The sequence below is a fragment of the Monodon monoceros genome, unplaced genomic scaffold (genome assembly GCF_005190385.1).
Source record: "Monodon monoceros isolate NGI ecotype Baffin Bay Population unplaced genomic scaffold, NGI_Narwhal_1 Super_Scaffold_6, whole genome shotgun sequence".
Lineage (NCBI taxonomy): Eukaryota > Metazoa > Chordata > Mammalia > Artiodactyla > Monodontidae > Monodon > Monodon monoceros.
Window position 1 is genome coordinate 8,992,741 of NW_021703783.1, and position 19,087 is coordinate 9,011,827.

At 43.6% G+C, this 19,087-nt stretch overlaps 1 protein-coding gene across 1 annotated transcript; it reads right to left on the minus strand.

Annotated features, from left to right (window-relative positions):
• Positions 1-213: 213 nt before the first annotated feature.
• Positions 214-17,492, minus strand: MANSC1 (MANSC domain containing 1). The gene is made up of 4 exons (XM_029204162.1): positions 17,345-17,492; positions 12,670-12,990; positions 9,597-9,737; positions 214-1,637 (listed from the first exon to the last, which is right to left on the minus strand). Exons 2-4 carry the CDS (start codon positions 12,890-12,892, stop codon positions 766-768), a joined length of 1,236 nt encoding a protein of 411 aa, XP_029059995.1. The 5' UTR covers positions 12,893-12,990; positions 17,345-17,492; the 3' UTR covers positions 214-765.
• Positions 17,493-19,087: the final 1,595 nt, after the last annotated feature.

The window sequence follows — 19,087 nt, forward strand, 5'->3', positions numbered from 1 at the left end:
GGCTAATATTCTGCTAGAATTCTCCCAAAGGAACCTCTTTTGCTCATTAATGGGATAAGGCGGGGTTTGCCATTTTAACTTAGAACACATATTTTCATCATTTAATCATTTTGCTGGTGGGAATAAATTTAAAATTATCCAGCTGGACGTGTCACTTGCAAAGAACATTAACTGAGTACCAAAAGATTTATTCAGATATTTAATTGGAAGGAAATACATCTGGAATAAGTCTTATTGGAATTCATATAAAAAGGAAAGTAAATCCATTAGAATTAATACCATAAACAGTCGACTTTATCTGGAACCAGAAATATTAATGAATTGGAGCCTAGGAGTCCTAACCCTTTTTCCTTGTAAAAAGCCAGTCGTTTTCCAATTGATGTGGCAATTCTTCTTTATTGCTTTAGGTAGAGCTTTGTTTTCAGCTAATATTTTAGAGACAGATCCTTCAAATCACCCAGGTTGTTTCTTTCCCCCGCTTCTTTTCACAGAACAAGCAAAAAGAGAGCGGTAGGAGGCATCTCTGCCTGTCTTCCAAATACTTGAAAAATCCCGCGAAGGTGAGCAAATCAGCAGAACCTCGCTGCATAGGGGCTATTAGTAACTACATGAATAGACATCTAGGGACCTCCCTGGCATCCCAGTGGTTAAGGCTCCCCACTTCCACTGTAGGGGGCACGGGTTCGATCCCTGGTCCTGGTCGGGGAACTAAGATCCCACATCCCACAGCCAAAAAAAAAAAAAAAGAGGCATCTAATGTCCTCCTTAGATGTCAACATAGATGCCATTGATCAAATAATCAAGCCTCGAGTAACGTTTCCTGCGGAGGGATTCTAAGAGCGTTCTGCCCAAGAGACCCAGGCCTATGGCGAGGAACAGGACCCCAAAGAGCACGGTCCCGACCAGGAGCCACTGTTCAAATGCGAGGCCCTGCTGCCTTTCTGGAGCACCGCTCAGGGAGGGCCCACCAGAGCTGGCCTTCCCATCTTCCTGGGAAGCTGTTGTGTTTGTAGTGGGAGAATTCACATTTGACAAAGGAAACGGAGCAGGGTCCCGGGCAGCCTCTGTGTTCCAAGTCAAGCTGGAAACGTCTCTAAAGGGTGCCGTGTCTGGTGGGCCTTTCGAGTGTGTCGATGCCCTAAAGATGGAAGTCGGAACCTCAGTTGTGGTCGTGTTAGTGACCGTGGCTACAGGTGGGGCAGAGGTGGCCCCCTGAGGCTGAGGAGTCACAGAAGGTATCCCTGCAGCGTTGGCGGCAGGGAGCGATGCAGGCTTTGGAGAGGCCAGGATGGCGGGCAGAGCGGTAACTGCCACTGGACTGGGGAACACTGTCACATTTTCAGGCAGCAGATGAGCTACTGTTTGTTCTGAGGAAGACGGTGACTTCTGAGAGTGGTCATTTTCTTTATCAACAGTCCACCGTGGACTCACCAGATCAATCTTGAGTAGTTTCTCCAAGTGATCTGAGGATCCAAACTTCTGAGAAAATGAATCTCTCCATAAGACCGTGGACTCTGAATCACCTGTGGGAGGAGGGGGCGTGGGAGTGATGGTGTGTGAAGACCTGTTGCGGAACAGAGACTCTTCCTGGGCTACCTCCTGGCTTGGCAAATCAGTTCCCGCCAAAGATGGAAAATCTGAAGACGGAAAGAAAATTTAAAAAAGACTTCCATATTTCCATGCAAAGGAAGGTTAACAAGTACAAACGTTATCAGTTTGTTCAATAAGACCTCAACTGTTGATTCTTGACATTTCATGGTGCAAAGTGGAAAAATACGAATTGCTAAATCAGATCCTGATGACCCTGCCTCTTCCCCAGATGCTGTGGTTTATTTCTAGAGTGTTGGCCCAGAGGAGAAGAGAAATGTGCGGAGGAGCATCAGGCAAATGAAGGAAGAGGTGGGAGGGGACCAGCAGAGATGCTAAGAGGAGCTCAGCATGGGCAGCAAGAGGTTTAGGAAGATGGGGACCCTTCAGGGGCCAAGGCCAGGGAAGGCAGCTGGGCTGGGATGATGCGGCAGGAAGAGGACTGGCAGAGAAAATGCTGGTGTGAGGCACAAGCTGTGCCAGCTGGGACTGCAGTGACAACTGGGAAGCAAGCAATCCCTAGGGGAGATATCACGGTGGGTGGAGGGGTAGCCCACGGGACAATGAGGAGAGGAGACAAAATCCCAGTGACTTGCCTTCCACAAGGAGGAGGAGGAGGAAGCTGGAGGGTCCCTGAAGCCAAGGCGGCAGCACAAAGCTGATGACGTTTTTCAATGAAAAAAATGGGTTTCAGGGACTTCCCTGGTGGTCCAGCAGTTAAGACTGCGTGCTCCCAATGCAGGGGGCCCAGGGAACTAGATCCTGCACGCCGCAACTAAGAGCCTGCATTTTTATATTTTTAATAGTTATTTATTTATTTGGTTGCATCAGGTCTTCATTGTGGCACGCGGGATCTTCCTTGCGGCATGTGGAATCTTTCGTTGTGGCACACAGGCTTCTTTCTAGCTGCGTCGCATGGGCTCGAGAGCGCATGGACTCAGTAGCTGTGGCACGCGGGCTCGGTAGTTGTGGCACGTGGGCTCTAGAGCCCCGCAGCACGTGGGATCTTAGTTCCCTGACCGAGGATCGAACCCGCATCCCCTGCATTGGAAGGTGGATTCTTTTTTTATTTATTTATTTTTTTGCGGTACGCGGGTCTCTCACTGTCGTGGCCTCTCCCGTTGCGGAGCACAGGCTCCAGACACGCAGGCTCAGCGGCCATGGCTCACGGGCCCAGCTGCTCCGCGGCATGTGGGATCCTCCCGGACCGGGGCATGAACTTGTGTCCCCCGCATCGGCAGGCGGACTCTCAACCACTGCGTCACCAGGGAAGCCCATGGAAGGTGGATTCTTAACCACTGGACCACCAGGGAAGTCCCAATAAATAAATATTTTTAAAAAAAACAAAAAAAACCAACCAGCTTTCAGCACTGTACTCAGGGGAGGAAGGCGATCTGAGAGATTTTCCTTTGACCCTTGAAGATTAAAATTTTAGAGCCAACATCTTAGGTTCTGAGGACCATGGACCAGTATTTGAAATCATTATGGCCACGTGGCTAGCATAAAGAGCAGAAAATCACAGAGTCCCAACTCCTGCTGAGGAGGAACCAGCCTCAGATCCTCCTCCTGTGTGAGAAAGTTTAGAGTTTTGCTCTTTGTCACACATGCCGTTTATCACAGCTCGAACTGAAAAGGCTGGTTAAAGCAATCCGGGACAGGGAAAGACCACTTGAATTGCTCTGTATCACTCTGCTACTTGGCTAATCATTTCACTTAAATTAGAACGGCAGAAACACAAGGAAGGAAGCAACGGTGATTCTCCCCTCTTCTCTTTTCCGTCTTCTATTTCAACTCCCCTCAGTACCAGTTTCTAAACTAGACCTCACTCTCCGCTCTGCTAACAAATAGATCCAGAGGCAACTTCAGATTTGTGACATCTTTGACTATCTAGGACAGGGGTCAGCAAATGATGGCCACTTATCTTCATATGGCTTGCGAGCTAAGAATGGTTTCTACATTCTTAAATGATTGAAAAAAATCCAGAAGGATAATATTTTGTAACACGTGAAAATTATATGAAATTCACATTTCAGTGTCCATAAATAAAGTTTTATTGGCATACAAGCATGCCCATTTGTTTACATATTGTCTATGGCTGCTTCTACTACAAGGACAGAAGTGAGGAGGTCCGACAGATTGCATATGGCCCACTAAGTCTAACAGACTTGCCTGAAAAGCCTAAAATACTTATTATTTGACCCTCGACAGAAAAAGTTTGTGGATACCTGCTCTAGGACACTCTAAAATAGAATTTGGATGCCTGAAATTCCTCCAACAATGCTGAAGAAAAGAGTTTCTGCTGCAGGTGATATCACATTCATAGGCATAGTGTCACCGCGAGATAAACAGCACCTGTATTTTTAGGTCGTGTCAGATATTTTTAAAAAGAGCAGGACTCATCATATTTCATTTTAAAGTTTAAAAAGAAGGCTAAATAAATGCTCTATGATATGTGTGAACTCAAAACTTAAAATAAGGCCATTGACAAGAATGACCAAAACAGCTGTTTTCTTTCTCAAGAATACAAGGTCATAAATAAAGCTAGGGCTAGTCCCATTTCTTGATAAGATTCATCTGTTGGCAAAGATCCTAGAACCACACAGGGATTCTCCACACCTGCTCCATTCACCTCACCCACTGATGTTTGCCTTTGGGGTGTGGTGTTTTCTCTCAGTCACATAGCCATGAGCTATAGAAGGAGCTGGGAAATGTGTCCTCAACCGCTCTTTTGACTTTCATTGTCAAGTGACTTCACTAGATAAAAAAATTTAGGGACTGACTATTAACCTGGCAACCAGCTGAGCAAATAGACTTTCAATTTATTCTATTTCTGAATTCCCCTATTCTAGTCCTTGGAGGAATGACAGACCACCAAGCTCCAAAAACAAACAAACATTAAATAATGCCAAGCTGCAATGGTTTTACAGAATGAACAGAGCACACTGTTATCTTTCAAACTTTCAGTCTGTAAATATTAGTCAGTTACAGGAAATAGAGCTCATCTGAAAACAAACCACCAAACTTATATCTACTGAATTTCACCCCGACCAGCAGGCAGATATTTGTTTTTATGGGGCAATCTCAATCCATCAACACGGGCAGATTCACAAATAGAATTACAAACACCATTTGTAAATACCTGTAGATACAGACAGCCTGCGGCACACCAAGTCCGGGGTTGGTGCCACTTTGCCCCTAGATAGCCACCGGCTCTGGGCTGATGGTGCCCCCTGGTGGCTGACACAGGAATTGTTCGATTCTAATTCCACTTCATTCACTACCTTCACACTTGCCCTGAAAAGGTTTAGGCACAAGCCAAGTTCACTTTTCTCCCACTTCCACTGGAGAAAATGGAATCTTTACCACATACTCCCTCTTTATACATGCATTATAAAATCAGTAACATGACAGAAGTATTATGAAAGTTATAAAACAAATTCAACGATAATTTCTATCATGTCCCAGCAACTATTAACATTTATGCACACCTTAAAATTAAATTTTTTTCATGTAATTTAAAAACTGGGTGTTTTTCACCTGAAATTTAGGTGACATTTTATTTCTACATCTCAAACTTATTTTTTAACATCTGCATTGTATTCCCTCAGGTGGATCCATTATACTTTATACCCAACCATTCCATAGCATTTGGACATTTAAGCTGTAGAAACTTTTAAACTAATTTCCTTTAAACTAATTCAAAAAGTGCTGTTTTCACTTTTTAAACTAATTACGTGATAAACAGTTTCACAACAACAGCTTTTTCTTTGGTATAGATTTTTATGGAAGTCGAATGACTAGATTCAATTACCTATAATTTCTTTAATATTCTGCTTTAATTGTGAAATAGCTGATAGACATAGGGAATACGCACTGACAGTGGAAGAAAGGACACAATGAAGAAGAGGCAGTGAGAAGGGATCAGAGAGGCAGATGTGATGGTCCAACTTCCACCTGATGGGAGCTCTTGAAGGAGAAAAATAAACATTCCAATTAGTGTCTTGAGCCCTGACCTCACTGGAAACTCAGGCTGCTGGATACCACCCCTGGGTGTCCAACAGGCTCTGCCACGTTCCAGGTGGTGAAAAAAAAAAAAGAGGACAGGCTTCCCTGGTGGCGCAGTGGTTGAGAGTCCACCTGCCGATGCAGGGGATACGGGTTTGTGCCCCGGTCCGGGAAGATCCCACATGCCGCGGAGTGGCTGGACCCATAAGCCATGGCCGCTGAACCTGCGCGTCCGGAGCCTGTGCTCCGCAACGGGAGAGGCCATAACAGTGAGAGGCCTGCGTACCGCAAAAAAAAAAAAAAAAAAGAGGAGAAGCAAGAAGCCATAACCGCACAACACTGTAGGTCCCGGTGTTTTTAGCCAAGGTTATATATAGACGTAAAGGAGGCGAACAGTCAGGGGCAACTGCCCTGGCCAGTGTGAAGCCCAGAAGGGGCAGGGAGACAAGATACTTTCCACCCAAGGTAAGATCCTGGCTGCTCTGAGGGGCCTAATTTGTTCTGTGTCGTAGTCTTTTTTAAAAAATTATTCTTTTTAACAACTGTGGTAAAATATACTACATACAATGTACCACTTTAACCTGTTTTTAAGAGTATAGTTCCGTGGCATTGAGTTTGTGCAACCCTCACCATCAACCATGTCCAGAATTTTTCATCAGGCAAAAGTGAAACTTTGTACCTTATCTGCCAGTCTTTTTAGACTTGGGCTTCTACCACTATGTAGGAAGAATTTACACAAGCAATCTGTGCTTTACGCTCCTGTTTAAGGGAATGTTTGACACATCAGTTTTTCCTGCTTCATGAACGAAACTCAGACACAGCCTCACTCAGGGGACACAGCCGCACTCAGGGGACAAAGCAGAGTCAGTGTCCGGATGCCCCGGGCAGCATCATTCCCCAGAGAACCCTGACTGCACTCTCCCTCCCAACCGCAAATCCACTTCCCCAGCTCAGTAGACGGTACCGCCACCCTTCCAGATGCTCGAGCCCAGGACTAGGACTCAGTTTCACTCTTCGCTCTTCCTCATTCCCCACATCCACACCACCAGCAAGCCCTGTCAATGCTATCGCTGAAATGGCTCGTGTGTTTACTTCCCTCCATCTCTTCCACCGTCTCCCTGGTCCCCAAGGCCACGGCCTTTCACTCAGATCTCGTCCCAGCCTCCTACCCAGTCTTCCCACATGCCCTCTTGCTGCTGCGCCATTGTCCATTCCCAATAGAGCGGTCACAGTGAGCTTTGAGAAATCACCTTTAAAACAGCTCGTTATACATGCCTGCTGAAAACCTTCCAATGGCTTTCCATCACGCACCGAAAATAAAAACTCCCTACCCCTACAGAGCTTGACGGGATGGCCCCGCTTGCCTTCCTTCTTGCATATCACTCCTTCCATGGTTCACTATGAGTCAGCTGCTGAGACGGGAGTGTTTGAACAAACACTCCCAAACCATTCTGCCTTAGGATATTAGAATAGGCTGTTTCCTCTGCCTGGAAGGTCTTTCTACAATCTTCTCACATCCGGCTCTTCCGTCTTCAGATCTCAGCTTAGGGGTTATGTCTTCACAGACGCTTCCCCTGAGCGCCTAATCCAGCCGGTCCACTGAGTGACTATCTTTTTTTTTTTTTTTTTTGGCTGTGCTGTGTGGCATGCAGGATCTTAGTTCCCCGAACAGGGATCGAATCTACATCCCCTGCAATGGAAGCGAGGAGTCTTAACCACTGGACCGCCAGGGAAGTCCCTCTGTGATTATCTATTATGCTGTCTTAGCTCAATTATCTGCATAGCTCTTATGACTACTTTTTTAAATGGGAATTTTGTTTTAATTTTCTCTGCTTTGAAAATATATTCTTATATAAAGGCCATGTTTCATTTTATTATGATCACTGTTATTTTCTTATTTAATTTTTTTAATTGAAGTATAGTTGATTTACAATGCTGTGTTAATTTCTGCTGTACAGCAAAGTGATTCAGTTTATATATATACTTTTTTTTGTTAAGGGTAACCACCTTTTTTAAAAAATAAATTTATTTAATTTATTTATTTTTGGCTGCGTTGGGTCTTCGTTGCTGTGCACGGGCTTTCTCTAGTTGCGGCGAGGGGGGGCTACTTCTTCACTGTGGTGCGCAGGCTTCTCATTGCGGTGGCTTCTTGTTGCGGAGCACGGGCTCTAGGCGCACAGACTTCAGTAGCTGCAGCACGGAGGCTCAGTAGTTGTGGCTCACGGGATCTAGAGCGCAGGCTCAGCAGTTGTGGCGCAGGGGCTTAGTTGCTCCGCAGCATGTGGGATCCTGCCCGAGCAGGGCTCGAACCCGTGTCCCCTGCATTGGCAGGCGGATTCTTAACCACTGCACCACCAGGGGAGCCCTACATTCTTTCTTTTATATTCTTTTCCATTACGGTTTTTCACAGGATTTTTTTTTTTTTTTTTGGCTGCAGTGGGTCTTCGTTGCTGCAATGCCGACTTCCTCTAGTTGCAGCGAGCGGGGGCTACTCTCCATTGCGGTGCGTGGGCTCCTCATTGCAGTGGCTTCTCTTGTTGCAGAGCACGGGCTCTAGGCGCGCGGGCTCAGTAGTTGTGGCGCACGGGCTTAGTTGCTCTGCGGCATGTGGGATCTTCCCGGACCAGGGCTCGAATCTGTGTCCCCTGCATCGGCAGGCAGATTCTTAACCACGGCGCCACCAGGGAAGCCCTTTCATAGGATACTGAATATAGTTCCCTGTGCTATACACTAGGACCTTGTTGTTTATCCATTCCATATATAAAAGCTTACATCTGCTAACCCCATCTTCCCACATTCCATTCCTCCCCAACCCCCTACCCATGGGCAACCACAAGTCTGTTCTCTATGTCCATGGTGACTATTTTTCTGGATTATTTATTTATTAAGGTTATTGCCTCTCTCTCCTAAAATATTAGTTCCATAAATGAGAACCTTGTTTTTCATGTTTAGTGTCGTATCTTTCTATCCTTAAGGCGTAAAAAGTGCTTGGCACATAGAAGATGCTAAATAAAATTTGTTTCTTATTGAATAAATGCAGGGAATATTATGAATACCTAAGGGTGTAAGGACAAAAACTTTATACAACTGAAATAAAAGTAAACTTCATACTTGAAAGCATTTCATCCTGAAAAATTAACAAGCCAAAATCTCACCAAGGCATATCCAAATAATTATATTATTTTTACTTGTTTATTTTCTGTATTCTGAGCAAATATGTCATTTCCAAATGCGGAGACTCTATTTCCAATGCCTTGCACAGAATTTGGCATGTAGCTTTTTCTCAAAAACTTTTTTTTTTTTTTTTTTGCAGTACGCGGGCCTCTCACCATTGTGGCCTCTCCCGTTGCGGAGCACAGGCTCTGGACGCGCAGGCTCAGCGGCCATGGCTCACGGGCCCAGCCGCTCCGCGGCATGTGGGATCTTCCCAGACCGGGGCACGAACCCGTGTCCCCTGCATCGGCAGGCGGACCCTCAACCACTGCGCCACCAGGGAAGCCCCTCAAAAACTTCTTAAATGAGCTTCCTTCCAGGTCTGGATAATAAAATCCAGTGAGTTTGATTTCAGAGAATGTGATTACAAAATAATTGGAATCTAATGACAAATGTACCGGAATTTTATATACTGTATTTACATTGTCTTAACCCTTTCAAAATAGTCCCCCCCGGAGACCTGTAGGCTTATTCCAGTGTTGCTAAGACAGTTCTAAAGACGTGTTTCAAAATGTTTACATGAAAGATCTGTGTGCCTTTTACCTTAAGAAGGTAAAAACAAAAACAAAACAAAATACTATCATTCATAGGTATTAAATACTTCAACTGGAAAAAAGAAAGATGTTTGGTTGAATCAACTGAATTTTAAATCATGAGATTTTTTCTGATGTGCCTCTATATTTGTGATCCCTTTTGGCAGTTCTTCTTAAACTCTTGCAGAAAACCTTTTACATGAATCATATCCTTACATAATTCCAATCACAAAAGACAAAAAACAATGTTTTTATTACCTCTGATTATCCTGTAACTCATAAGTCCCTTTGCTGGTTTCAGGGGACAGGCTTCCTCACTGGGACAGAAGAACAGGTAGCAGTTGGGTAGTTTAGCTGTTTTTCGAGTGTCGAAGATCATCAAGTTACATGCTTTGTCCCCTGCAATGAAAGGTTTCATAAGCATTATTCTGAAATAGGATCTTCCAGAGAATACGGTGAGCAGGAAAACATTTATTCTAGTGGCCAACACAAAACCCTTTGTTCACTGCCTGCTGGCCGCTGAGTCATTTCCTTTTCCTTAGTTTAGGCACTGAAAGCAATTTTTAAAGACCCTGGGTTTAAAAATCAGAATGAAGGTAATTTTGGCAAAACATGTTCAATAGTACATTTCATTCTTTAGAAAGAAGCCTTCCTTTTGCTAAAATATTTATCAAAACATACATAGAAATACTGAGTCTACAACTCACTACTGAGTCCGACCTTAGGAAATGGATCTAACCCTAATGACTGTAGGTACGTCTTGCATCCTGAAGGCATCTTAGATGCCTACGAAGCCATCAGTCTGGTTTTCTTGGTGTGGGGCGAGGGGAGGGTGGTGGGCAGGGAGGGTCAGTAAATTCAGCCTTATACATATCATGCCTCCTTCCACAATGGAGCTGCACAGCATATGTAATGCCAAGTCTATTTTTTACTTTTATCAGTACCATTCTTCTTTGGGTTCTTCAAATTTCTGCTCTTATCATTTTTGTTTGTCTCCCAATCAGGCAGCAGTCAGGGATCACCCTTGACTCTCCCAGTGGGAAATAAGACTGAGTTCGTTTCTGCAGGGGTTTTATCCTATCATGTCTCCATTAGCCAGGTAACAAGAAAGGTACTCTGGTTACTTTGGCTTTTCCTTTCCCCACGATGTGATAATTCTACAAACCATTTTGGGGGGCACTTAGGTAAAGGGGAGGGTCCATAGGGTCCAAGTTGTACACAAAATTTTGTGTCCTTTGTATTTGTGGGTATTTTTCTAGAGTCCGTGGCTATAGGCAAATTATCAAAGAGCTTTTTTGGAACCCTAAACGGTCAAAAACCAACACTCAGTAAAAGAGGGAAAAGCCTGAGATCCATTAACTGAGACCCACAAGTACCTCTGCTTACAGTAAAGCAGTAACAGTACTTTTGCTTGTAGAATAAAGCCGCAAACCCTCATTTCTTACTAAACACCTATCACGGAACTGAAGAGAAATGCAAGGTTTCCTATGTTGCCAGGATACGCCCACATGGCATTCAGTCCTATTTGCAGGTGATGTTTCTATTCCACATATATGTTGATATCAACATTTAAAGAAAAACTAGAAATTTAAATGAGACCTCTATGACTTCCATAAATTACTTCTCTATGAAGAGTGTCCAAAAGCACACAGCTCAATTTGAGAAGATCATTGAAGTATTTGTTTCCTCATGACAGCAAATACCTGGTGTCATTTCTACCCAAATTCTCTAGTTCTCTGATTCTCTAACACCAACGGGGTGTCTTACAATTCAATTCGATTCTAATACTAACTGCCTGGAGTGAGTGTCAGACCCCACCGGTCTAGGGCTCAGTCCCATCAGACTGTCCCCACTCAGAGGCCAGTCACAGTATCAGGTCCCCAGGTCCCTCACACATACGGCAAACTTGGCTATCACCCCCCCACCCCAGGTTCCATAACTTGCTAGAATGACACGCAGAACTCAGGAAAATGCGATACTTACCGTTATAGTTTATTACAAAGGATACAAATGAACAGCCCGATGAAGAGGTACATAGGGCGAGGTCTGGAAGGGTCCCAAGTGCAAGAGCCACCGTCCCTGTGGAGTTGGGGTGCCTCCTGGCACATGGATGTGTTTACCAACTTGGAAGCTCCCTGAACCCATTGTTTAGGGGCTTTCATGGCAGTTTTATTACGTAGACATAATTGATTAAGTCATTGGCCACTGGCGACTGAATTCAATCTCCACCCCCTTTCCCCCTACCCAGAGGTGGGTGGAGGAGACTGAAAGTTCCAAGCTTCTAAGCAAAGCTTGGTCCTCTGGCGATCGAGGATCCCACCAAGAGTCACCTTGTGAGCATAAGCTCAGGTATGATTGAATGGGGCTCATTATGAATAACAGAAGAAGCTCCTATGCTCAGAAAATGCCCAGGGTTTTAGGACCCCGTGCCAGGGAATGTGTATTTATCTTATTACCCCACAATCGTTATAGAATGAAATGGAAATAAAGATCTAAGAGAAAACATGTGATTTGGTCAGCTGATAAATCAAGTAAGGATCACGAGTCCAGTGTTCACTAGTTCTTCTAGGGTCCTTGATGACAAGGTCTTTTCCATCTTATTCACTGTTTTATCTCCAGCACGTACCAAGGCATTAGGTGCTCAATAAACTTATGTGGTTTTTTTTTTGTTTGTTTATTAGATATATACTTCTGTTTTCAGGTCATAGGTTTGGAGCCTGAAATATGCAAGGGCATGGTTCAAACCTGCGGGGCTCAGTTTCCTTCTGTGTCATGGAATGGGTCATTCTAAACCCCTTCCCATGCCTCTTAGATTCCTAGAAGCTGCAATTAGTGGCCAGTGGCTTCCTGACTCACCTGTGCCACCAGCTCCAGGGAAGGGAGATAAAATGGAAATTTTGTGCTTCTACTTAAAACTCAAATGCTGATTCTCCTATGGGATGACTTTAGAATTTTATTTTTTGTCTCAACTCCCTTTCTGTTTAAACGTTCTTTCTAATATCACACTGTATTCCAATATTCCATGATGATGGAAGCCAAGCATTTAAGTAGGACTTCTGTTTTCAATATCCCAGATGCCTGTTAGAACACAACACCAGTGGTTTTCAACCCTTTTTCTACCCACATATCTAAGTGATATATATACACTTATCAGTAACTTTGGCTCAGCTTAGGGGAGGGGAGAGCACACCATGGAATATTCCCTAGTGATTTTGCCACCCACTTTTCTACCCCATTGAGAATCACCAGTACAAACCATTCAGCCTCATCAACCAGCTACTTACATCACAAAACACATGGAATAAAGAGTTGCCAAGGCATTATTACTTACCTGATATGTTTTTTGTTGAGCAGCAAGAATTAACGCAGTCTTCTTGAGTTAATGTGTGTATGGGCTCATTGCCTCTGATTCCCTTGGAAAGGGATGACTGGATGTCAATGACCATATCTTCTAGACTCTTGATGGGGCAGTTCTGACTGGTGGACAGCCTTAGTGTCAGGAAACAAATTATTACACGAGTGTGAGTCAAGCTCCATCCCTCCCAGAAGAACATTTTAAATTTCAGGTTAGTCTTGGTCTCCAAAGGTCAGATAACTCTCCTTCTGGCCTGAGTTTGCTTCAAGAAGATTGGACAGATGACGGAATTTCTCTCTAGCACAAAAATAGACAATCATCAATGAGTTTTGTTTCTTTGAACAAACCTAGAGAAGATACATTTCATTTCCTTCAAGTCAATGTAAACAACTCACAATTCATAGAAGGACAGGAATAAACAAGTATTTTTTATCTGTTTCACTTTGAATAGATTTGAGACAACCTTTCATTAAAAACTTGGCAGAAAGCTAGGAAGCACACACACATACACTCTCCCATCAATGCTTAAAATCTGACAAGTATCTATGAAAGAAGAGGTCGTCTGCTTTTCAGTTTTAGAATCCTTCCTCTTCTTGCCTCTCCTAAGCAGGAGGGGAAAGGACACAAAATCTGTGGTCATTGGTCATTGATGAAGCAGTGATCATCGCTTTGGACATATGTTCTTTCTCAGTAATAACAATTAGCATTTTTAAATGACCTACTGAGTGGTAGGCAATGCGCTAAGAAAATTACATACATTGTCCTTCTAGGAATTAGCCCATCAACAGGGGGAATATTCTGGCTCAGTTGAAGGAAACTGTAGGGGCAAGTGTTCTTTCTGACATCCCTAAAAACACAAAAGTCATAATACATATAATGCCAACTCCATTGGTGAGCTGGTTCTTCCAGAAAAAAAAATGTGAAACTGGCAAGGCTATACCAGAAAACATCCTCATTTCCAGAATACAAATTGTTCACTAAATGATAGCCTAGATCAGAATTACCGCTTCTTTAATTTTTTTTTTTGGTTATGAACCCTTTGGTACTCTGGTGATGCTTAGGCTCTCTTCTGACATGTTTTAAAATATATAAAAGACATGTTGTTAAATGTATAAAATGAAATATATAGGATTACAAAGGAAGACAGTTATATTGAAATATAATTACTGAAAAGTTTTTTAAATGTGCCTATAAGACTCTGATGAAAGATATCAAAGAAGATCTAAATAAATGGAGAGATATTCTGTGTTCCTCAATAGGACTACTCAATATTGCTAAGATGTCAGTTCTTCCCAACTTGATCTACAGATTTAATGCAATTCCGATCAAAATCTCAGCAAGTTATTTTATAGACCTCAACAAACCAATTTTTTTTTTTTTTTTTTTGCGGTACGCGGGCCTCTCACTGCTGTGGCCTCTCCCGCCGCGGAGTACAGGCTCTGGACGCGCAGGCTCAGCGGCCATGGCTCACGGGCGCAGCCGCCCCGCGGCACGTGGGATCCTCCCGGACCGGGGCACAAACCCGCGTCCCCTGCATCGGCAGGCGGACTCTCAACCACTGCACCACCAGGGAAGCCCTCAACAAACCAATTTTAAAGTTTACATGGAAATGCAAAAAGGCCCAGAATAGTCAACACAATACTGAAGAAGAACAAAGGTGGAGGACTGACACTACCTGACATCAATACTTACCAGAAATCACGGCTAATCAAGACAATGTAGTACTGACAAAAGAACAGACAAATAGATCAATGGAACAGAATAAGGAGCCCAGAAATAGACCCACACAAATACAGCCAACTTATCTTTGACAAAGGAGCAATGGCAATTCAATGGAGAAAGGATATTCTTCTCAAATATGGTGCTGGACAACTGGACAACCACATGCAAAAAAAATCTAGACACTGACCTTACATCTTTCACAAAAATTAACTCATAATGGATCATAGACCTAAATGTAAAATGCACAACTATAAAACTCCTATGTAACATAGAATAAAGTCTCTGTGACCTTAGGTGAGTTTCTAGATAACAACACCAAAAGCACAATCCATGAAAGAAAAAATTGATAGGTTGGATTCCATTAAAATTAAAAACTTCTGCTCTGTGCAAGACACTGTTAAGAGAATGAAAAACCAAGCCACAGACTGGGAGAAGGTATTTGCAAAACACATATTTGATAAATAACTGGTAGCTAAAATATACAAAGAACTCTTAAAACTTACCAAAAAGAAAACAAACAATCCAATTTAAAGTGAGCAAAAGACCTGAACAGACACCTCACCAAAGAAGCATATGAAAAGGTGCTCAATATCATTGTCATTAGGAAATTGCAAATTAAAACAACGAGATGCCACTACACACCTATCAGAATGGCTAAAATCCAAAAAACTGACAATACTAAATCCTGACAAAAACCTGCATACAAATATTTATAGCACTTTATTCATAATTGCCAAAAAACTGGAAGCAACTAAGATGTCCCTCAATAGGTGAAGGGATAAACAAACTGATATATCCACACAATAGAATATTTCTCAGCAGTAAAAAGAAATGAGCTATCAAGCCACAGAAAGAGTAACCTTAATTGCATATCGCTAAGTGAAAGAAGCCGGTGTGAAAGGTATGATTCCAACTCTAGGACATTCTGGAAAAGGCAAAACCACATCGACAGTAAAACGTCAGTGGTTGTCTGGAGGAAAGGGAAGGGCTGAATAGGTGGAGCACAGGGGATTTTTAGGACAGTGAAGCTATTCTATATGATGCTGTAATGATGTATATGCCATTACATTTGTCAAAACCTATAGAGCTGTAGACATAAGAGTGCATCCTAATATAAATAGGTAGACTTTGGTCAGTAAAAAAAAAAAAAAAAATCAAAACAGTTTTTTAAAAAAACAGTATATGGTAATACAGCACCAGTCTATACCTTCCTTGCTAACTGTTATGTCCAACTTTCTAAAACAGTAAAATGAAAATAACATTTATGGTTCTCTATGCTAAGCACTTTACATATATTATGTCATTTAATCCTTATAAGAATCCTATAAGCTAGATCCCATTACCTCCATTTTCAGTTAAAATAAGAACAACCGTGTGATAAATAACAGATGGTAGGTCTAATCATTGCCATAATTTTGAAGTAGTGTTGAATGTAATGATTTTGAGATATATACAGTAAGTAACATGACATGGAAATATCTATGATTTCTACCGGTGGCAAATCAGAGCTACCCTACCACTAATACCACTGCGGCTTTTGCCTACATGCCTCTTAAAGGAAATACTACACTACATTTAGAGGTTAGCAAAGTAAACTTTTCCACCCAAGTTCAGACTTTCTGAATACTGTCCATGGACTCCCCAGGTTAAGAATCCTGGCACAAGTAGTTGCTTTTTATGCTGCCACACTTTACAAGTCACTGGAGAAAACAAATCAGGAACAAAAAAAGAAAAACCAGGCCAACACTTCACTTTGAATGGATTCTAAGAATCTCTCCTCAACCTGCTGCAAAGAAACCTGAACTGTGCCAGGGGATGTAGGGGAGGAGCTGTGCTTTCAGTACCAGCATCTTTATTGCCCCTGGATCACAAGCAATACTAAAGAGCTTATCTCATTAATGATACCAAACAATTATTAGGTAAATTAGTTCTTCTAATACATTATTATTTAGGCCTTAAAGGTCCAAAGATGAATAGATTTTTAAAACATGGCAAATACATAAAATGGAATATTATTCAGCTACAAAAAGGAATGAAATTCTCATACATGCTACAATCTTGAAATCATTATGCTAAGTGATATAAACTGGATACAAGAAAACAAATATCGTATGATTGCACTTATATAAAGTATCTAGAATAGGCAAATTCACAGAGATAAAAAGTAGAATTGAAGTTACTAGAGGTTGGTGGAGGAGGGAATGGGGAGTTACTGTTTAATGGGTACAGAGTTTTCCTATCTGGGATGCCAAAAATGTCCTGCAAATGGACAGTAGTGATGGTTACCCAATAATGTGAACGCACATAATGCCACTAAATTGTACACTTAAAATAATCAAAATAATACATTTTGTTACAGTATGTCTATTTTACCACAATAAAGAGATCAAAACAAGCTTACAATTAAAAAAAAAAAGGTTCAAAGTGAAGTTGAATCCTGTTGAAATAGAGTGGGAAAAGGATACAGGTGGGAAGGAGACGATGCACCTGTGCTTTCATGCCTGCTGACTAGAGTTACCGGATCGTACCGGCAATCAACCAAATATTGGAAATCATTTTTCTCACAGCATAATCTAACTTAATTTATCGAGGTGTTTATAACTGTGTATAAACACACACTCTACAGAGTATTAGACAATTAGCGGGTTCGATAAATACAGGATACAAATCATACAAAAAAAAAAAAAAAGGGAAATCTGCCCTTTGAGGAAAGGTGCGTGGCTCACTAAACCATTCTTCTAACCCTGCTGCTGGCTTGCCTAAAGACCCTCTCCGGGATACGGGGGCCACCAGCATCCGGCTCAGCCAGTTCTCCGAGCTCCCGGAGGGGCGGAGGACGCTCGCCCCGGGAAAGGGCGGCGGGCGCCGCTGCCCCCGCAGGTGGCGATACTGCCCGCGGGGGCTGGAGGGGAGGATGGAGAGCCTTTACCTGGATACCGGAGGACCGGGCCCTGCTGCCCTCCCGGTGCAGGGCAGCCCAGCGCGCTCGGGGAAGCAGCGGCGGATCCGCGAGGGGCTCGGTGAGGACGCCCAGCAGGCTCCGCAGCTCCCGCCCAGCCCTGGGTTTGCGATTCACGAGTTCCTGCTTCCGTTGCGGCTGCCGAAAGTTTGCCAGAGGTGGAAGGGCACGTTCCCGCCCTGCAACGCGGAGCTGCTTCCCAGCAACCTGGAGCTGCTTCCCAGCAACCTGGAGCAGGCCCCCTGGGCACCGGGGAGAGACGGGAGCCCCTCCCCGGGTCCCAGGCTCCCCACTCACCCACCCCCGGCCCGCATAGCCGCTGTGCGCGCTGCCAGGGCGGGGGCGCCACCCTCGTGGGTGCCTGAGGGTCTGCAGCTGCGCCTTCTCGCTTCCTGGAGACCAGAGAACAGGCAAATACCCACGATGAAAGTCAAACAGTACACAAATGTACACTGGAAGGCATACCTCCGTTTGCACTCTTAGCAGAGACTGCTTTTTTTTGTTTTTTTCCAACAAATTTAAGGTTTGTGGCAATCCTGCCTGGAGCAAGTCTATTGGTGCTGATTTCGGAGGGGCAGCAGTGAGTGGTGGCATGAAGCGAGATCTTAATTCCCTGCCCAGGAATTGAACCTGGGCAGTCTGGATGAAAACCAGGAATCCCAGCCACCACACCCCCTGGCTCTTGCCCCAGAGAAAAATGCATTTCTCATGGAGGCAAAAACTGTAAAAACAGGTACAAAGTTTATTATTGGGGACACAGCACAACAAGTGGGAGAGCAGACAGAAACATTTGTTTAGTTGAGGTAGAAGCAAGGCAGAGATGCACACCCGGAGAGAAAGGATGGAGGCGCCCTCCCTACTGCGGAGGAGCACGAAAAAGAGGCTGTTAGGTCATTTATACAGGGCAGTTCTTCCAGGTCTTTGTTTACCTTTGGCCAATTATCTGGTTTCTTTTTCCACCTGCCCTGCCCTAAGACCCTCCCCAACACGCATGCGCAACTTTTTCCAAGCTAGATTACAGCCCAGAAGCCTGTGGGACGGCCTTAGCATCACATATTATGGGGTGGCGCCCCCTCCTTTTTGACCCCCAAGGAACCTTTCTGTGCATGTGCAATGTTTCCCTTGCCCCAAGGATGGGAGATGTATGACCTCTTGATCTTTTAACAGGGTTTAGTCCCACTCTGTCACTGCCATAAAAATGTCCAATGTCCGGTTATTTACTCTATTTCTGTTGCTGGTTTTTACATCGAGGTGCAGATCTCGAAATATAGACAGGAGTCCGGTTCATAAATATGTAGTCCTGGAGCCCATTTCTCTCTTGCTTCAGGAAATGTAAACAGAGGGTTGGTAATGAATGTCCAGCCTGGAGCCCATCTCCTTCTCACCCCAGGAAGTGTGAACAGGATGCCAGTTGTAAATGTCTAGCCTAGAGCCCATCTATCTCCTACCTCGGCACCATGTCTCCAACAGCATTTGCTCGTTTTTTCATCATTATTATATTTATTATGATGGTGATTTGTGATCAATGATCTTTGATGTTACTACTATGACTTGCTAAAGGTTAGGATCATAGCTAGCATTTTTTAGCGATATTTTAACATTAAGGTATGTACTTTGTTTTTTAGACATAATGCTATTGCACACTTAGTAGACTACAGAACAGTGTAAGCATAACTTTTTTTTTTTTTTTTTGCGGCACGCAGGCCTCTCACT

What these genes read in the sequence shown, in the direction of transcription:
- MANSC1 (XM_029204162.1), bottom strand. Translation starts at nt 12,892, where the DNA reads ATGTTCTTCTGGGAGGGATGGAGCTTGACTCACACTCGTGTAATAATT. An exon ending in CTCAACAAAAAACATATCAG is followed by an intron (nt 9,738 to 12,669) that starts GTAAGTAATAAT and finishes CTTTCATTGCAG; the next exon opens with GGGACAAAGCATGTAACTTG. An exon ending in GAGTTACAGGATAATCAGAG is followed by an intron (nt 1,638 to 9,596) that starts GTAATAAAAACA and finishes TTCCGTCTTCAG; the next exon opens with ATTTTCCATCTTTGGCGGGA.